The sequence below is a fragment of the Cicer arietinum genome, chromosome 4, assembly GCF_000331145.2.
Source record: "Cicer arietinum cultivar CDC Frontier isolate Library 1 chromosome 4, Cicar.CDCFrontier_v2.0, whole genome shotgun sequence".
Taxonomy (NCBI): Eukaryota; Viridiplantae; Streptophyta; class Magnoliopsida; order Fabales; family Fabaceae; genus Cicer; species Cicer arietinum.
In genome coordinates, this window is record NC_021163.2 from 2,124,428 (window position 1) to 2,141,964 (window position 17,537).

Below are 17,537 nucleotides of genomic sequence, written 5' to 3' on the forward strand. Positions count from 1 at the left end.
CAGCAGGAAAATCCAATTCAATGTAAAATGTATCCTTAGCTTCATCATTTTGGGCACTAGTGACATTGGAAGCTGGGATCTTTTTAGCAGTTAATATTCCAGATAGTGTCACAAATTCAATAACATTGTTGTCCACCAAACCAGTTGAGAAGAGGGTTTGTGCAGCTGCTAATGTGGCATGGCCACAAAGATTAACCTGTAATTTACAATCAACAAACTTTTTACTAAAATCAATTTTAAAAAATGCATCATTCAAAATTAATTTGTGTCATCTTATAACCAAACACATATTTAATAACTTCATTGATCAAATTGACTAACATAATACACATTAAATAATCAGTAAAAGGAGGGTTAATTGTAGTGATTTGTGTGAGATAATAAATTGTACAAGTAGTACCTCAGAAACAGGAGTAAACCATCTGAGACCAAAACGTGGAATAGAGGTTCCATGAATGGAAGTCAAATAACAGGTTTCAGAGATATTGAATTCAGCAGCAACAGATTGAAACCAATAATCATTTTTATCTTCTTCAAGTAAACACACTGCTGCTGGGTTCCCTTTGAAAGCTGAATCGGTGAACGCGTCAACCTGTCGATCTCACTCAGATTTACATTTACAACTATATGGTATTTTTCACAGTCATAAATAACTCATAATTAATATCAACGAACTCAAACAAATAAATAAAAATACATACCACGTAATATTTCACAGGTTTCTTGGCCATAGATATGCAAATAGGTGTTGTGTTGTGATGTGTTGGTGCAAAAACAAAAACTGGTCTATGGTCTATACACTCCTCAGCCGCCTCAAGACTTACTGTAAATTAAAATCAATACATTTTTAAAATAATCTGTACCGCTATAATAATAATCTTTAATATAAAAATTGTACTATATAATATAATCAGTGGTGACCCTAAGCAACTGAAATGGGCGACCGCCTAGGTGTCAAGGGACATTAATTTTTTTTTTCAGTAATATTATTTAAGATATATAAATATTCAGACATAAAAAATATATAATTAATATTATATTTAAATAAAAAAAATTAACGGTTGTCCACTTTATAGAAGTTTTGAGTTATATAAAACAATGTATTTAAAAATATTTACAATTTTATCTAGTATTGAAGTTAGATCAGCTTTTTATAATAACTTAAATTAAAATATGATCTAAACATCTTGAAACTTATGAAAATATGATAATTTAACTATATAATTTTGAATTACTTAAGATATTTAGATGTTTGATACCCAATGGAGTAAGATAATAAACATAGAAATTTAGAAACGTAAAACAAAGTGTAACCTATTAAACAACTTTTTCAGAGGGCCTATTGAACATTTTAAAAGGGTAAGAATTACAATTATTTTCAAGCAAAGTAACTCCACCTTAGTCCATCTTGTTGAAAAAAATTCCTATTAGCAATAAATGTTTCAATTTTTTTTAAAATAATTCAATTAATGATGTACTGTATTAGTATTAGTCAGCAATATTAACCATCTCGTTTTTAGATATACATACAAACAATTGTATGAGCATATATCTCTGATAATCGAACCTTGTGATAATTATTAAAATCTTATTTAATCAGCTACAACAATGTAAACCACCAATCAACAACTTATTGTTGATTCACTGATGGTATCAACCAATTAAAAATACAGGTGGGTGAACTAATTTACAGAGATGTTCTGGAAAAGATTAAATAAACTAGATTTGAACATCGTTTTTCTTAGTTCATAGATAATCCAATAATGTTAAGGTTTATTGTATGGACAATGGACAACAGCTCTGCCCGAACAAATTACCAACTTCCTTCCTTGGACATTCTCAGAAAATGGGACAGAGTGATCTTTGAGAGCTCAGGAGAACCCCGTTTCTTTTTCTTTATCTTGGTAATCTTTGACGCCTCCTTACCATTCAGATCGGACACTGTATCTGACGCCAGATTGTAGAACTGTTTACAAAACATCACAGCAAAACTAATATTATATACTTGGGTGAATGAGATAGTTACAAACTAACAATAGTTTAGATGTTGAAAGCATCAAGTGGAAAATATTTTCTGGCAAGTATTGTTCAGGAAAAATATCATTGACTGAAAATACCATAATAGAGCATATCATATATTCATCATTAACAGACGGAGTGGCTTATCTGATATTATTACCTCACAAACTCCATGCAGCAACAATCTATGAAAAGGATCCTTAATTCTGAGTTCAAGAACATCTCCATCCGTGCTTTCAATTATGAAGGCCCGTAGACATTCCTAGGAATAAATAAAGGATCAATGCCAAAAAGCATATTCTATAAACTATAGCAAATGGAAAAATACAACAAGCACTGATAGTTTAGCCCCTTTCCCAGGCAACAAGACAGGCATAATTTAATCAGATATATACCTCATAACCCTCAATGAGATCAGAAGGAGAGCTGCGGCGAAGTGCCTCTCTTGTACTACAACCAACTCTATGCCAACCATTTAACACTGCCATCTTGTCAGCATCAATGTGACCTTTCCTTTTTTCTAAAGACTTTTCAAAGGCATGAATTATATTAACCTACCAAACAGAAAACATATAGATGTTTGTCAGTTGTCAAAACACACCGCATCTCATGAAGATATAATCAAAATACAATTTTACATGACAGGCTTGTCAGCAATCAGCAACGCATAGAGATCACACTTTCACTTTGATCTACACTAATTTCATTTCTCAAGCATATACCCGTAGCTTCACATGAACAAGATGCCAATACAAACCACTACATATGTAAATGTCACACTAACTAACAAGCTCTCAAACACTATAACAATATAGCCACAAGCTACATCCTAAACAACACCACAACCCATTCTATCATAAATAACTGCTAAGGAATTTTGAAGTTATAACTAGAGACTGTTCTGCCAAGTCAAAAGCCAATATTAATAAAACTGATGCTTGTTGAATCCAATTGCAAGTGCACCAAATTGCTTTCTTGAACAGTAGAAAACTTTGAAGACAGGATCTGCAAAAGAGAGAAGAAAATATAACCTCTTTATCCATGTCTATATTCCTGAATCTGTCCCACTCCTCCACATTAGTCCTGGAAAATGTTGAAGGTGGAACTTCGTCACCTGTTTTAACCCAACCATAATCAGCATTAAAAAGGGAACATTTGCCAATTCATAAAAAAGGAAAGAAATAATAAGGCCACGGCTAGTCAGTGGTGAGGGGCTTGGGTAGTTTGCATGAGACCAAAGGTTCAAACCTCATTGCAACCATTGTACACTAAGAAAGGAAAGAAAGAATAGATTAGAAATTGACTATGGAATTATAGTAATATCAATTAAAGTTCGAAGTTATTTCACTTTCAAAATGTCCTGAAAATTTGATGTAAATTTTGGATGCATTCCCCTCATTCCAATGCACTTAAATGGTTATAAAGTGAGCATGCAGAGAGGAAAACATTAAACTTCAAATAAGCTCTCATGCACGGAAGAATCCAATTATTGCTGCCCAAATGTAACTGTAGTCTAAGCCAAAAGAAAAAAAAAAGGCACCAGTATAATGAATTCAATGAATAACACACAGCAGACAACTTGAAAAATACCCCAAGGTGGTGGAGCAAACAAGCCTCTAATTTCCTCTGCATTTAAACGCGGAACTAGTTCCATCAAGAGACGGTCATTTAACCACCTACGAGATCTTCGATTTGTGACCTGAAACAGGTAATATTAGTCTCTATATAATTCACAACCAAATAATAAAATCAGATAAATCATTTCCTGTGATTGTTATCACTTGAAATAAGTAAAATTACGAATGTATAAAATGCAAGCAAATTTATGAAACTCAAATAAACAACTAGCAAAGATTAGTCTCATAGGACATAGACATAAAATCAGATCAAAATAAATGACTAGACATCCTTGCAGTGAGACCTATGCACCAATCAATTCATACAAAGCAATTATTCAGCTGCAGTTATGTAATTCTTCCCTTATCCTCTGTTTTAAGATACAAGAGTGACACACAGTACAAATTCTGCTAATAAATACTCTCATTAAGTGAGTTCATTTGATACAGGATTTGAATAGGAAAACTATTAAACAACTTAGAATGAAATAAATGTCTGTCAAAAAAAATTGATTAACACAAAAAAAATCAAAATCAACACAACATTTCTTAGAGTTAGAAGAAACCAATCACAAATTCTGATTTGTTTTATTCGAAAAAGGCCACTCAATCATAAAAACTCATAAATTTCATGCTACTTATAAATACTACTTTACCTCACTTCTGTCACCGGTTTTACATTTTGACTACCAAATATACAGACATGTATAAATCTTCCAAATCCATAACCGCAGACAAATATTTAGCCACACCAAAAGAAGGACAAAAAATTTAAGTTTCTCCCATGTATTCATAAAAGTTTCATGACAAATAACAACGAGACACCAGTGTTGTTGATTGCAGATTAAAAAAAAAAAGCTATTTATTCAAATTACCCTATTCTATAGCACCGCACAATCTGCTATTTGATAAGATTTTGTATTAAATAATGTATCACAAAGCAAAAGCAATTTTTCAAATTCCACTATGTTATAGCGCCACAACACGACAAGACACAGATTCTTATCTATCTCACAGTTAACAGAGACAGTAGCAATAGCTGAATCTTGATGAACTTAAAACTAGGGTAACAAACAACAAATACAAATTGTTTTTACATAACAGGTAAATTTGAATATACAAACACGCACCTTCCCAGTTATGCTCTCCAGAAATTCAATCTTCTTTTCAATTGATATCGAATTGGATTTCGCACCATCTCCTAAAAAAAATTCAACAAAGTTACAACAATTTTATTCAAAATACGAAGAAAATCAATATTCGATCTGCACATGCAAGTTCAATTCGAGAAAAATAATAGTTGAAATGTATATTATTTATTTTTAAAAAAATAATATTGAAGGTTACCTCTGGTAGGGTCTGTGAGATGAGAAGAAAGGAGAAGGTCGAGTTCTCTGTGAAGAACCATTGTGATGATGATGGAAGCAACAGATAGATCTAACGAAGCGGGATCGGAATGAAATGAAACACAAATTAACGAATGCAAACACTTACGGATAATAAACTTTATATTTTTCTCTGTTTTTTTTTTCTTTTTCAAGTGGAGAATATTCTTATGTTTAAGAGATTTTTTATCCCTTTTTGATGACGGTGTTCTTGCAATGCAAGTAGTGGACCAGGACCGGGTCTATTAGGTCAATCTAAACCATTTTTTCATATAATTATAATTATTATGTTTTTTTATAACAAATGTTCTAAAACAATGTAGGATGTGTAAAATAGGATAGGTCGAATATGATATCTTATTAAAAGATTAAAAATATTTGGAATGAAGATAATGATATTTCAGTTTAAGGTAAAGAATAAAAATAAATATTATCATTTTATATATTTAATGTTTATATGATAACAAATAAGATAATAATATTTTATTCAATTATATGTTTGATATTGTTACATGATATTATATATATATATATATATATATATATATATATATATATATATATAAAAAGATATATATAAATAAAAAAATTATCATTATAAAATAATTTTATATTATTTTTTCAAATTAAATAATATTATTTTTAAATATTATAAATTAATAAATAATTAAAAAAATTCCCAACATTAATTGGCCTTTGCACTCTAGTGTATCAAATATTTTATAAAATTCGAACGATGTTTATTTGAAGATGGCTTTATTTGTGCGGAGACTACTTCAAAATAAGTTATCGTCTAAATTATCATCGGCGAATGTCCTGTGTTCTGATGGTTGTGGGTTTGAGGAGATGGCTCTGCATTTTTTGTTCTTTTGTAATCTAGTATGTGGAGGTAAGTTAGGTCATAATGTGTTTATAACAACTTGGATAGAGAGCGTTTTGTTTATGCTAGGACTCGGCTATTGAGTTGTGCATTCAGTTTAATATAGCATGTGATTCATTTTAAATATGTCTTTACTTTCTATAAAATTATGATATTTTAAATTTAATTTTTAAAAAAATTTATTCATTTTTAAACTTTATTTTGATTTTATTGAGACCTTTTAAGGGATTAAAAATATCAATTTTTTATATAAAAAAAAACCTTTAAAATAGAAACTAAAAATGAATTAAAAAAAATTATAGACTAAAAAGTTAAAAAATTCTTTATAAAGACTTTGAAATTTGATAGCGACTAAAATTTATTTTACTTTTTTTAATTATTAAAATTGCATTTTCTTCTTATTATGAGTTCAATTTTTAAAATTAAAAGAGATCATTCAAAATATTTAAAATTACTATGATTTAATATATTCTTATCTAAAGTATTTAATATCATCATTAATGATAAAATAATACGAAATTAAATAAAAATTAGTTATATTTATAAGTGATTACAAATAATAACAATATATCTTCTAAACTTACTAAGAAGTTAAAACTTATACTATCATTATTATATTATAATTAACTATGTATAATTTTAAAAATAATTATAGTAAAAATTAAATATTTTTAATTATAAATAATTGTGAGTGATTAATTGAGAAAAAACTCATCATATTAGATATGTATGTAAATCTATCAAATATATATATATAAATTATAAAAAGGACAAATTTACAGATATTTTTTGTTGTATTAGAATAGATGATAAATTTAACCATAATTAATGCATACAACTGTGAAATCTTAAATTTAAATTTGAAATAAAACGTTCAACTTAACGATATCAATATTTGCCAATTAGAACTTAAAGACAATTACAAAAAAAATTATAAGCAAATATTGTCGGATAATTGTTTTGTGATATAAGAAAAAATATTAGCAACATAGCCGTATTTTCGATACTTCTTTTGTGTTTCAATTCAAATGACTAGACTAAATATGCCGAAATTCAATTAAAATCCTTTGTGTCACAATTACAATTTACACGACCACACAAATTTTGAATAATATGCAACAAGTTATAACCCACGTGATTTAATTTTGTCAATTTTGCTACTTACATCCCCAATTTTACTATTCACACTTCAAAAAAATATTTAGAAAATCAAAAAACTTAAAGAGCAATTCCCTCTCTATTTCAATATTTATCTTCATTAACCTAACCCTTATTCATTATATATTAATCATATTCATTCACCATCTTTTTCATTTTCAATAATCTTCATCTTCATCATCTTCAATCAAGTAAGGATCAATGTTGTTATTGTTGTTGTTCTTTTTCTTTTACAATGTTGTTGTTGTTTTTTACTTTATGAAGTAGTTGCAAACCCATAATCGTACGTGAATTTAGTGTTAAGAAACCAAAAAATGTATGCAAACACACAAGAGGCAAAGTATGAAGCCCAACCAGAGGACATAGATGAACCTCCACATGATTATTGATATTATGACATTCGGTACCTACATGTCTTGTATGTGTTATCCATAATCAATATTATGTGAAAATTATTTACAAGAGTGACAGCGTCTCGATGAGCCCAAAATATGTCTATCAACTCATCTGAACCATTTACCTTCCTTTATTACCTTTAAATGATGAACGATATGTTTGACAATTGTAAACTTGTTTTATTGTCGTCAAATTTTTAACATTATGATCATTTAGTGCCATCAATACGTATATTGGTTTGATCATGTTCTTGGTCATATCACCAAGTACAAATTTCTCTTCACGAGACAATCGGCATAAGAAAGTATGACTAGTCAATTTTTTGGTCAATTCGTGGTTATAGACACCACCGCATATTACATGCAGATATCATCCCTCACCAACACTTGATGGTGTTCCTCTTAAGCTAAATGAGCATTCACATTTTCTAGTTCATGTACTCCTCATAGGTTCATGATTCTTCCAAGATCTCTATTTACCGTTTTTTTCACAACCAATAATTAATTTTGTCTTTGTTCTTGGTCGTACTGTCGTAGTTTCATATCTAAAAATGACAACGACAATTTCATTTTTCCTTCCAACATTTCTAGCTCATTTCAATAAATCATCTTAAGTATCAAACATCATGTTGGTGCTAAACACATCAGTCAAATCAACCATAACAGGTTCACCTCTGTTGTTCATAGCGTCTTTAATTTCAGGTTCAACAACATCATCCATATTCTCAAAATTAGGTTTCAAACCATCATACATTTCGTCAAAATCACATTCCAAACCATCGTCCATATTCTCAAAATCAGGCTCAAAACCTTTATACATTTCATCATTGTTGTCTCCCCATTGGTCCATTTATCTACATCCAAAAAAGAACATAAAAAATTTAGGATTATGCAATATTGATACGTGAACTCAAATCACGTACGCCTGTGTGAACTGCGTTCATGTATGTTTACTTGATTTCAATTCACGTAAACTTACGTGAATTGAGTTCACGTGCCACCAGTGAGTATCAAACTCCATTAATTATATAATCTTAAACCACATACGTTTATGTGAATTTAATTCACGTACTGTTTGAGGTTTTTATAATTTTACAATGTACGTTAATTCAGTTCACGTAATGTTACAACGTACGTGAACTTAGTTCACGTCAAATTCACATATTTTGAAAAAAAATTACGAACTAAATAACAAAACAATAAACGTACTATATTGGATGACTTTAACCACAATGTGAAGATGAAATTGATGGAGTATAAGTTATGGGTGAGTGATGTGAGTTTTAAATAATTATAAGTTATGATTAGTGAGTTATGGCAATTTTGTGATATGTGAGTTATGAGATATTAAGAATGGTGATGAAAAGATAAATGGAGTTAAATAATATTATAAAAATGCAAGAGCATTTTGATTATTTTGTTTTTGAAAAAATGAAAGATGTGGGTAGTAAAGTGAAGGATATAGGTAGCATTTTTATAATTTTATTTATCCAAAAGAAGTAGCATAGTTTTATTATTTTGAAATTAATTTTGGGGGTATAGTCGACAATTCAAGTGAAGCGTGCACCAGAATCCACCGTACAGTTCACAGCACTACCACTGCACAGCACAGCACAACAACCGCTGCCACATTGTTAGAGTCGTTGCACACCAGAAACAGAGCAGAGCACATTCATCACTCTCTCTCTCACCATCAATATTTTTGCCTCACAAAACCAAAAACCTTACTTGTACACTCTGCTTCCTAAAACTTGCAACCTTGACACCTTCTCTTCAGTTGGGTAAGCTAAAGTTTCTTCCTTTACCAAATATAACTAAATAGTTTATACACATGTTTTAGACTAACTAAATAGTTTATTATTTTGTATTACATCTCTCTCTCTTTCTTTTTTTATAGCAAAAATGGAAGGAGAAATTAGTAGTAACAAAGACAATAGTATATATGATGACACTGGAGGAGGAGGAGGAGGAGGAGGAACAAGCCAAGGCAATGATGTCTCAGAGGATAATTTAATTCCAAATCAACAATTTGTCATTACTGGAAGGAGTGGGGCCCACTGGACTTGTCTACCAAAACCATCTCATAATAATAATTATGTTGAATATCTCTCTGAATCCTCAACTTATCTTCCAAACACCGCAACAAATGAGTATGTGAATATCATTGGGGGAAATTATCAAACACTTGGTGGTGGTAATAGGGTTAGTGGAAAAGACAGAGACTCGTTTTACAATGATCATGGAAAAGCTTTTGGGTTTAAACCTGTTGATTCTTCAGCTAATGACTTTGGCATTGGGAAGGTACGGTTAATGTAGTATCAATTTGGGTAACTGATGAAAAATGTGAGATTTGGAAATTGAAGAATTTGTTGTGTTTGTTTTCAGCGTGTGGGGTATTGGAGACCTGATGAAGTAGAGGAAGCAATTAAAGTTGCAACTGGAAGTAGTCAAGATCTTACCTATGCTGAGGTTAGTTTAGTAAATGCCATGTACATTTCTTATGAATATTTTAATTGTTAAATTTTTTTAGAAGTGTTTGGTCACATGCTGATAAATATTAATTTCGTATTAATTGTTTTATGTTAAAAGTGAGATGAATTTGAACTAGTTTTTGTTTGAATACATTCATGTAAAATCTAGAGGTGTTTAGCCTAAAAATCAATTTTAAAGACAAAAATTCAAATTTTGATTTCAAGTTAGAATCTATTTCTGAAAGTAAAATCAATCATATTTGAACTCATCTAAACATGTCAAAATCAATTTTATAGCTCTAGAATAAATTTTTTCTTCCAAAAGTGAAACCAAATATACATAGGCGTGTTTGGTTTTGCAGTGATAAATATTGATTTTGAATGATTTCATTTTGTAAATTTGATTTTAGTTAAAAGTGAAATAAAAGTGAAGTAATTTAGGTTTAATTACATTTATGTAAAAGTGAGTTGAATAATAAATTTCAACCTCTAACTAGAATTAATTCCAGAAACAAAATTAATTATACTCAAACACATTCAAACATGTCAAAATCTATTATACAGCTCCAGAATCAATTTTGCATTTGCATAATTCAAAAATGAAACCAAAAATACAGACACGAAGTGGTAATGGTTTATAGTGTTATTGTAATTTTGTAATAGGGTCATGCAGCATGGAAAGCAGATTCAGTTGGAGATAAGCACAATGCTTCAAAGTTTGATCCAATGGGAAAAGTTGGTGCACCCTCTTTTCTTCCAAAATCAGGAGGCAGCTCTTCAAATCAGAAAAGTAACAAAACACGTTACACCGACCGTGTAAGTAAAACTCTTTCGTTCTCTAATAAAATCAAAATGCAGATATATGATATCATTAGTTTAGATTCATTACTATGTCCTTGGCAACTAATTAACAAGCTTATTCCAATTCATTAAGACAATTTAGCTTACTTACCATGTACTCTTTGAATATAGGAACGCAGGCAACGTATCGCTGATAACCTCAAAGCTTTACACGAATTGCTTCCAAATCCAGAAGAGGTAATCTGTTGTTTATGATGTAAACATTGGTCTTCAAAGGTGTATTAATTTATTTAAGTATGTTGTCAATTTACATATCCTTAAATGACAATCAATTTCTTTATCAAGTGTTTGAATATATATGTCAAAACTGTATCATAAAACTTTGTCAACAAAGTTCTACTTTCAATTGAATTTCATATGATACTAGTACTTAAGCAACTCACATTACTGAATTTCACAACATTTACCTTAATGAACTAAATTTTAATTTGCAGGGTAGTCAAGCTTATGTACTGGATGATATCATTGACTATGTTAAATACTTGCAGCATCAAATAAAGGTACCTTTTAAGTCCAATGCTGTCGTCAATTGCAAAAAGATATTTTACAATAATTTAGAACAACATTAGATCAATAAACAGATAGTCGTTCGACAATAGCTAAGGAAATTGTTCCTTGCAGGAATTAAGTGGAAGTAAATTGCAAGCTGACTCAAATGCTATACCACTTGTTTTCCATGAGGTACATATTGTTTCTTAATTTCGGTAGATATATTATGTATTATCTTTGTCTTTAATCATAAGCACCTTTTAATTTATGTGAAAACGACAACAAGAACTTATAAATACTGACTGAGTTAGTATTTCATCACTGTGAATTCGTGCTTGACCAAATTCTGCTCCAAGCAAATAAATTTTTATAGCACATTCATTGACTGCAAAGTTTCCTTTGTTTATTTACAGGGTTATGGACATTATATTAAACAACAGATGTTGGATGAGCCACTCGAAGAGATAATGGGGAAACTACTTGAAGAACATTCAGCAGCAGCAAATCAGCTACTTGAAAATAAAGGTCTTTTTCTGATGCCTATTGCTTTGGTTGATGAATTGAGCCAAGCTATTCAACTGTTTGGTGGAAGTTCACTTGGCTGACAATGGCTAACTACTTATTTTAATTCTACATTATGGTGATATCTAGTTTGTGTGTTTAAATCATTTCTAGAGGACACAACAAGTATGAGAACCAATTTGACATGATTAGGCCAATGATTGTAGTTTTTTTTTTTCCTTTCTAAAATGTACCTCTTGAAAATCTATGGTACTCTGAGGTGGTGTGTATTGTTGTTTCTGTGTTGGGGTTTGGTTCGGCTCGTGAATCCTTTGGTTGATTATGAGACTCAAACGATAAGTAGGGTTGGACACAACAAGACATATTGTGAAATTGTGATAGATTGATGGTGTAAAACTGTCTCATGTATCAATTTATTTTTAACTTCATGCAGAATTTGATTAGTTTGACTTGTAGGTAGACAGAGGATTCTCTTAAATGGTTCAAATACTCAATAAAGATGAGAATGGATCTTCTCCGGTGATATAAGGGGGAGTAGAATCTAGATATTTAGCTCCTTTTCATCAAATGTGGTCATGGTGTTCCTTGACCAATCCAATACAATATAAATTGCAATTGATTAATCTGAAAAAATTTAAAATATTGAAATTGATATTTTTTTTTCTCTCCAATTCGATTCATTTCAATCCTTGAACACGGCTACAATGTGGAATGCATTCTTTTTTTTCAAAACACTTTGTGCTATCTCTAGAGATATAATAAGTTCATGATTGTTTCTATCCTCAAGATTGAGACGGTGACTTGATTGGTGCTGGTTTGACAAGAGAAAACAAATATGAGTTGAGTTTTGACATATGCATATCTGCTTTTTCTTGTTTTTGCTAAATTAATACGAATCAGATATGTCATTATCTTATATGTTATATATAGGATAATTGTTAACTTCTATATTCGAAAGTCAATGTTAGTTAATGTTGAAACTTTGAATGATTTTCAAGTACTTGTTTACTGTAGATAATGGCAAATTGAGGATGGAATATGTACTATTCTAATTTTGTACCGCACTAACAGAGAATAATATCAACAAATGCTATAGTTTATTTACTAGTCTCTTATATATGATGTTACACCCATAACAAGCTGATCCACAAACAGTGGAAATCTCTCATTTAATTTTTTAGATTAACTTTAAATTTTGGAGATTCATTCGAGCACTAAATTATAGTTTTATTTGAGAATAATAGTAGCTTCATAATTTATATTGTGAAACATCTTCACACTCTTTTAATAGTGAATATTACTTTTTTCTTGACAGAATTGTCAATTTAATTGGATATAGAGATTATTTTTCTTCATAAATCTTACTTGCATTTATTATTTGATGTTTGGATTTATATAGCGTTATTGAATAAAGATACGTTACATGATAGAACATAGGACATCGTTTAATCGATGTAGCTGATCATATTTAATGAGATAAGGTTTTAATGTTTTTGTATATTTGAGCAATGTGTAATACAAATATAGTTAGGTCTATATTTTTTATGATCTCACTTACCTATATACAATATGTATATATTTGAGCATTAATTAGAAATCGTGAAAAAGAATTTTGTCGTCAATTGTGATCGTACTTACCTATCTGACTCGATAAGTTAGTTTATGTAATTACACGCGGAGGATATCCATCCGTCCATAAAATTAGATTTTTACATAATCACATTTTGTTAAAATGATTTTTAAGATATCTCAATAAATATCTACATAATATAAAATCTAATCAGATAGCTGTGTAAAAAATTTACCCTTTAGTTATATATTTAAAAGTCTAAGTTGAAGAAGATCCCACCTGATACATTTTCTCTATGCATATATTATGTTCTATATCCAATGATAGTAGATAAAACTTTTTTATTTTTCTCAAAACTCTCCTTACCCCTCTCAAAGCAAAAATGAAACAATTATTCAATTACCATTATTTCTGTGCTAAACAAAATTTCATCTTCTAGCATGTTGCAGCAGCCAAAACATTCTGAGATGAAATAGGCACTCTAAGATTGGAAGAAACAACATTTGTTGCTGTATTTGATGAGTTATATAAAAAGTGTGCCAGAATCATAGCACTTGGCTCTGCAACAATCTTCTTCCAGGCTTCATCAGCTTCTTTTCCACTCTTCTTAAACACAGGTGTAGCATCTAATCTATGAATCTCCCATCTCTTAACATTCTTAAGCCAATGAATCTTCCTCAACTGTTTCCTAGCTAGTTTCCACGTATTCATCTTCATTTCACTCACTGCTTTTTCAACCAACAATTTCCTACTTTCATCATCCACTAAATTTTCCATTCTAAAATACTCATCAAATTCAGGAACACCAATGGCTTTTCTTATGCCTTTTGAGTAATCGCCGTTTGGATTATAAAAGGGTCTTAACTCATTCACCATTCCATTGTTAAGCATTTGATCGACGCGTTGTTCCACATAGGAATGAAGAACAGGCATTGACACATCGACCCAAAGACAACAAAAGTTGTACCTGGATCGAAATTTGTAATCGTCGTCGTCGACTAAGGCTTCCAGGTAGGAATTGGAGCCACCAACGACAATCGGTAGATGTTCCCGGTTTGTGATTGAATCAATAGCCGAGGTTGATTTTTCGCGAAAATCGTTGGATGTGAACTCTATGTTTGGATTGTGTGTTCCTAGTAAATGGTGTGGTACACCTCTTTGTTCTTCTTTGGTGATTTTATTTGTTACGATGTCAAGACCTTCATAGATTTGAATTTTGTCTGAGTTGATTATTTCTGATGGAAAATAAGTGGATAAGTCAATTGAAAGCTTTGACTTTCCTGTCCCTGTTGCTCCCATCACCAACACTACATTTTCTTTCTGAATTTGTCTCACATTCAATTTTTTCCCACTACATGGAACATTACTTATTAGGGGCTGTCTAATTAATCTGCACATGGACATTGAGATGCTCATGATGATATGATCAAACCAATTCACAGAAATAAAAAAATAAAAAGAAATTTTGAGATGTTAATTATTTGATCTTATAAGATGTAATTGATGGAGATGTGATTTTTGTTTATGTTTGGTGTTTTATAGGATGTTGATTTGTGAAGGGCTAAGGTTGTTGTGTTTGGTCTAGTTTGTTAGGACATGTAACTATGAAGAAAGTTGAGTCTAAGTGAGTGTAGATACAAGTCTATGTAGCTAAAGTATGTTTTGAAAGCTCACACACAAAGAACTCAAAAGTGGTAATTAACTAAATATATTGTGGACAAGAGAAGGGTGTTGTGAAACATTTATAGGCTATAGCATAAGTGAAGTAGAAAGAGGTCAAAAGTGTCATTATCTGCTTCTCTGTATAGGAATTATTGATTGTCAACTAGAAAAGGAAGGTAGTGGCCATGTCAAATATTCTTTCAATATTATTTTTGTATTAAGTACTTTATGCCATACACAAATGTTGCTGGTCCACACCAGGCTCAAAGAAGCTAGCTCTTCAATTAATCGAGTTCATTTTAATTCTTGTTTTTGAAAAAACAGTGGGCACGGTAGGTTCTATACTTTTAGTGGATTATATGAAAAAAAAAGTGGCAAATTGCATAAAGAATATATAGACCATGACAATATGGTCATTCCTATTATTATTCCCTAATGTTTTGTTTGTTTCGTATTTTGTATCTATATGTTGATGTTTATTTATATGTTTTATATATACTTTAATAAAAAATTAGAGACCAATTTTTTGAAGTACAAATAATTATTTAAAAGATTGATATTTTTCAAATAAATATTTTTCCATTCATAATTATATATTTAAAGAACTCGCTTATCTGCAGATCCAGCCACACTATATTGTTACATTACCATTTAGATAGTGATTAGAACCACTTTTCCACTCATCCTCTCTCACACAAGTCAAGATAGGGTAAAATATTCCTTTTTCTTTATATAAAGAAAATTATTTGAATTTACACTCAACTTTTATATATTTTCTGGACAACTTTGAATTTGTACTCTCATACTTTAAATTAGAAAGTACGACAAAACATTGTAAAATTAAACACTTTAATAAAAATCATTATTTGAGATGAATCTGTTTTAAAAAAAGGCTGTATGTATATACACTCCTAATTGTATATATATAGTCTCTCCTAAATGTGGACAATTAATCAAAGATATATAAAAGTATTTAAGCAATATAATTATTTTTAGGCTATTAGGTAACATAAGGTGACTCATAACGTCATGGTTGACTCAACCAGTAAACCAAACAGCACATGACAAAAAAGTTTCATTCATGCTTGGATGAAGCAAACCTTCTTCTCCACTTTAAAATTTCAATATTTGATCATCTCCATTTTAAAATTGTTAATTAATTTCCTGAAAAATCTGGCAATTAATTTGCTTAACCCAAAAAAAGACGTAACCATAATATTTGATGAATTGATTTGTTGGCGGGAATGTAATGTATAGATGTGTTTTCTTATCAAAGTGATTAGTGCCCCACTCCTGTGTCTGATATATGGAAATTCTTCCGTATAATAATTGTATATAAACGATGATGTGAAATAGAACCATGACCTAAGCGAAATGCATTTGTTCCTATGAACTGTAAGGAAAGGTACTCGGTAACTTTTTAAGATTGACACACTGAATGTGTTCTTTATTTCGTGCGCCAGAATTAATGTTATATCGATGGAAATATGACCTTAGATTCCTATATGATAAATCTAACATGTCACTCTATTGCAACTATTCAATATCAATCAGCACAAAATTATTTATATATCTTATTTTTCTTATGTAATATATGGTATAATGGTGTTTATATATCAAATATTTAGTTTAAACCGTTAGACTTAGTATTAGTTAGTTAATTTGTTAAGTAATATTATAATTAATGTTGATTGGTTAATTAGTTAAATTAATTAATTATTTATTTAATTAATTATATAAAAATTTATGTACTTTTCTTAAATTATTAATATTAATCCATCTATTTTGTTTATTTATTTCTAATAAATAGTTTAAATTGATGGTCGTAATATTACATTCCAATCTAACTTAGTATGAAGATGATTGTTAACATCGCTAATTACACCTTGTTTTATTCTCCCACCAATGAATTAATTCCAACATCACTTCCAATGTGCAGTTCAATTCCCAAAATTATAATATTAATCCATCTCTTTTGTCCGATAAAATAACAATAGTGAGTCCCATTTTAAGTTTGACATTGATAGTGATCTTACAACTCCATGGAATCTACACATTGGACAATATGCTCTGAGACACTAATTAATAATTATGATTTAATTTTTTGACTAACGATGTAAAGGTCTGTCAATCACAACCCGATTATAGTGAGAACTTTTGAGGTTAAGGCAAAATAATTTAGACACTTAACACAATTTAGTTTGTACTCAGAAAGTAATTTTATTTATTTTAACTGTTTAAATATTATTAAACTACTAAAGAATATATAATATATATAAATGAAATAATAGTATTTTAAAATTCGTTAATAATTTTTTTTTCATAAATGTAAATATATTTTATATAAAATGTAATTTTTTTTCAACATTAAATTAATTAAACAAGTTTTGTACACTTTGTAAAACACAACTTTTTTAGATAAATTATAAAATAAGCGACAATAGTTTTAAAATATAAAAAAAAAAAAAAAAAAAAAATTAATAACAAAATAAAAAAACTAACATAAAAC

The 17,537-nt window shown here is 29.8% G+C and overlaps 3 protein-coding genes across 5 annotated transcripts in view; 1 reads left to right on the forward strand and 2 right to left on the reverse strand.

The window, feature by feature from the left end:
* Positions 1-5,238, reverse strand: part of LOC101510688 (uncharacterized) — a 6,649-nt gene extending 1,411 nt beyond the window's left edge. The window contains exons 1-8 of one of the 3 annotated variants that reach the window (XM_073367728.1): positions 4,983-5,187; positions 4,766-4,836; positions 3,610-3,718; positions 3,051-3,133; positions 2,415-2,573; positions 2,180-2,281; positions 401-592; positions 1-196 (exon numbers count right to left, since the gene is read on the reverse strand). In XM_073367728.1, coding sequence (XP_073223829.1) covers positions 1-196; positions 401-592; positions 2,180-2,281; positions 2,415-2,573; positions 3,051-3,133; positions 3,610-3,718; positions 4,766-4,836; positions 4,983-5,043 — 973 coding nt within the window. In that variant the 5' untranslated portion in view covers positions 5,044-5,187. Of the gene's footprint in view, positions 197-400; positions 593-701; positions 861-1,553; positions 1,967-2,179; positions 2,282-2,414; positions 2,574-3,050; positions 3,134-3,609; positions 3,719-4,765; positions 4,837-4,982 lie in introns of those variants that run through there. The other 2 variants (XM_004495164.4, XM_073367727.1) reach the window with 2 other exon arrangements.
* Positions 5,239-9,014: 3,776 nt separating this feature from the next.
* Positions 9,015-12,231, forward strand: LOC101507064 (uncharacterized). The gene is made up of 8 exons (XM_004495237.4): positions 9,015-9,234; positions 9,351-9,754; positions 9,839-9,922; positions 10,588-10,740; positions 10,897-10,962; positions 11,220-11,285; positions 11,407-11,466; positions 11,688-12,231. Exons 2-8 carry the CDS (start codon positions 9,356-9,358, stop codon positions 11,877-11,879), a joined length of 1,020 nt encoding a protein of 339 aa, XP_004495294.1. The 5' UTR covers positions 9,015-9,234; positions 9,351-9,355; the 3' UTR covers positions 11,880-12,231.
* Positions 12,232-13,581: 1,350 nt separating this feature from the next.
* Positions 13,582-14,926, reverse strand: LOC101511214 (adenylate isopentenyltransferase 3, chloroplastic). The gene has a single exon (XM_004495166.4). The coding sequence runs from the start codon at positions 14,780-14,782 to the stop codon at positions 13,802-13,804; it is 981 nt and encodes a 326-aa protein (XP_004495223.1). The 5' UTR covers positions 14,783-14,926; the 3' UTR covers positions 13,582-13,801.
* Positions 14,927-17,537: the final 2,611 nt, after the last annotated feature.

Excerpts from the sequence above, each read along its gene's own strand:
- LOC101511214 (XM_004495166.4), bottom strand. The coding sequence starts at position 14,782 with ATGAGCATCTCAATGTCCATGTGCAGATTAATTAGACAGCCCCTAATA.
- LOC101507064 (XM_004495237.4), top strand. The coding sequence starts at position 9,356 with ATGGAAGGAGAAATTAGTAGTAACAAAGACAATAGTATATATGATGAC. Across the intron at positions 11,286-11,406 it reads ACTTGCAGCATCAAATAAAG|GAATTAAGTGGAAGTAAATT; the intron begins GTACCTTTTAAG and ends TGTTCCTTGCAG. Across the intron at positions 11,467-11,687 it reads TACCACTTGTTTTCCATGAG|GGTTATGGACATTATATTAA; the intron begins GTACATATTGTT and ends GTTTATTTACAG.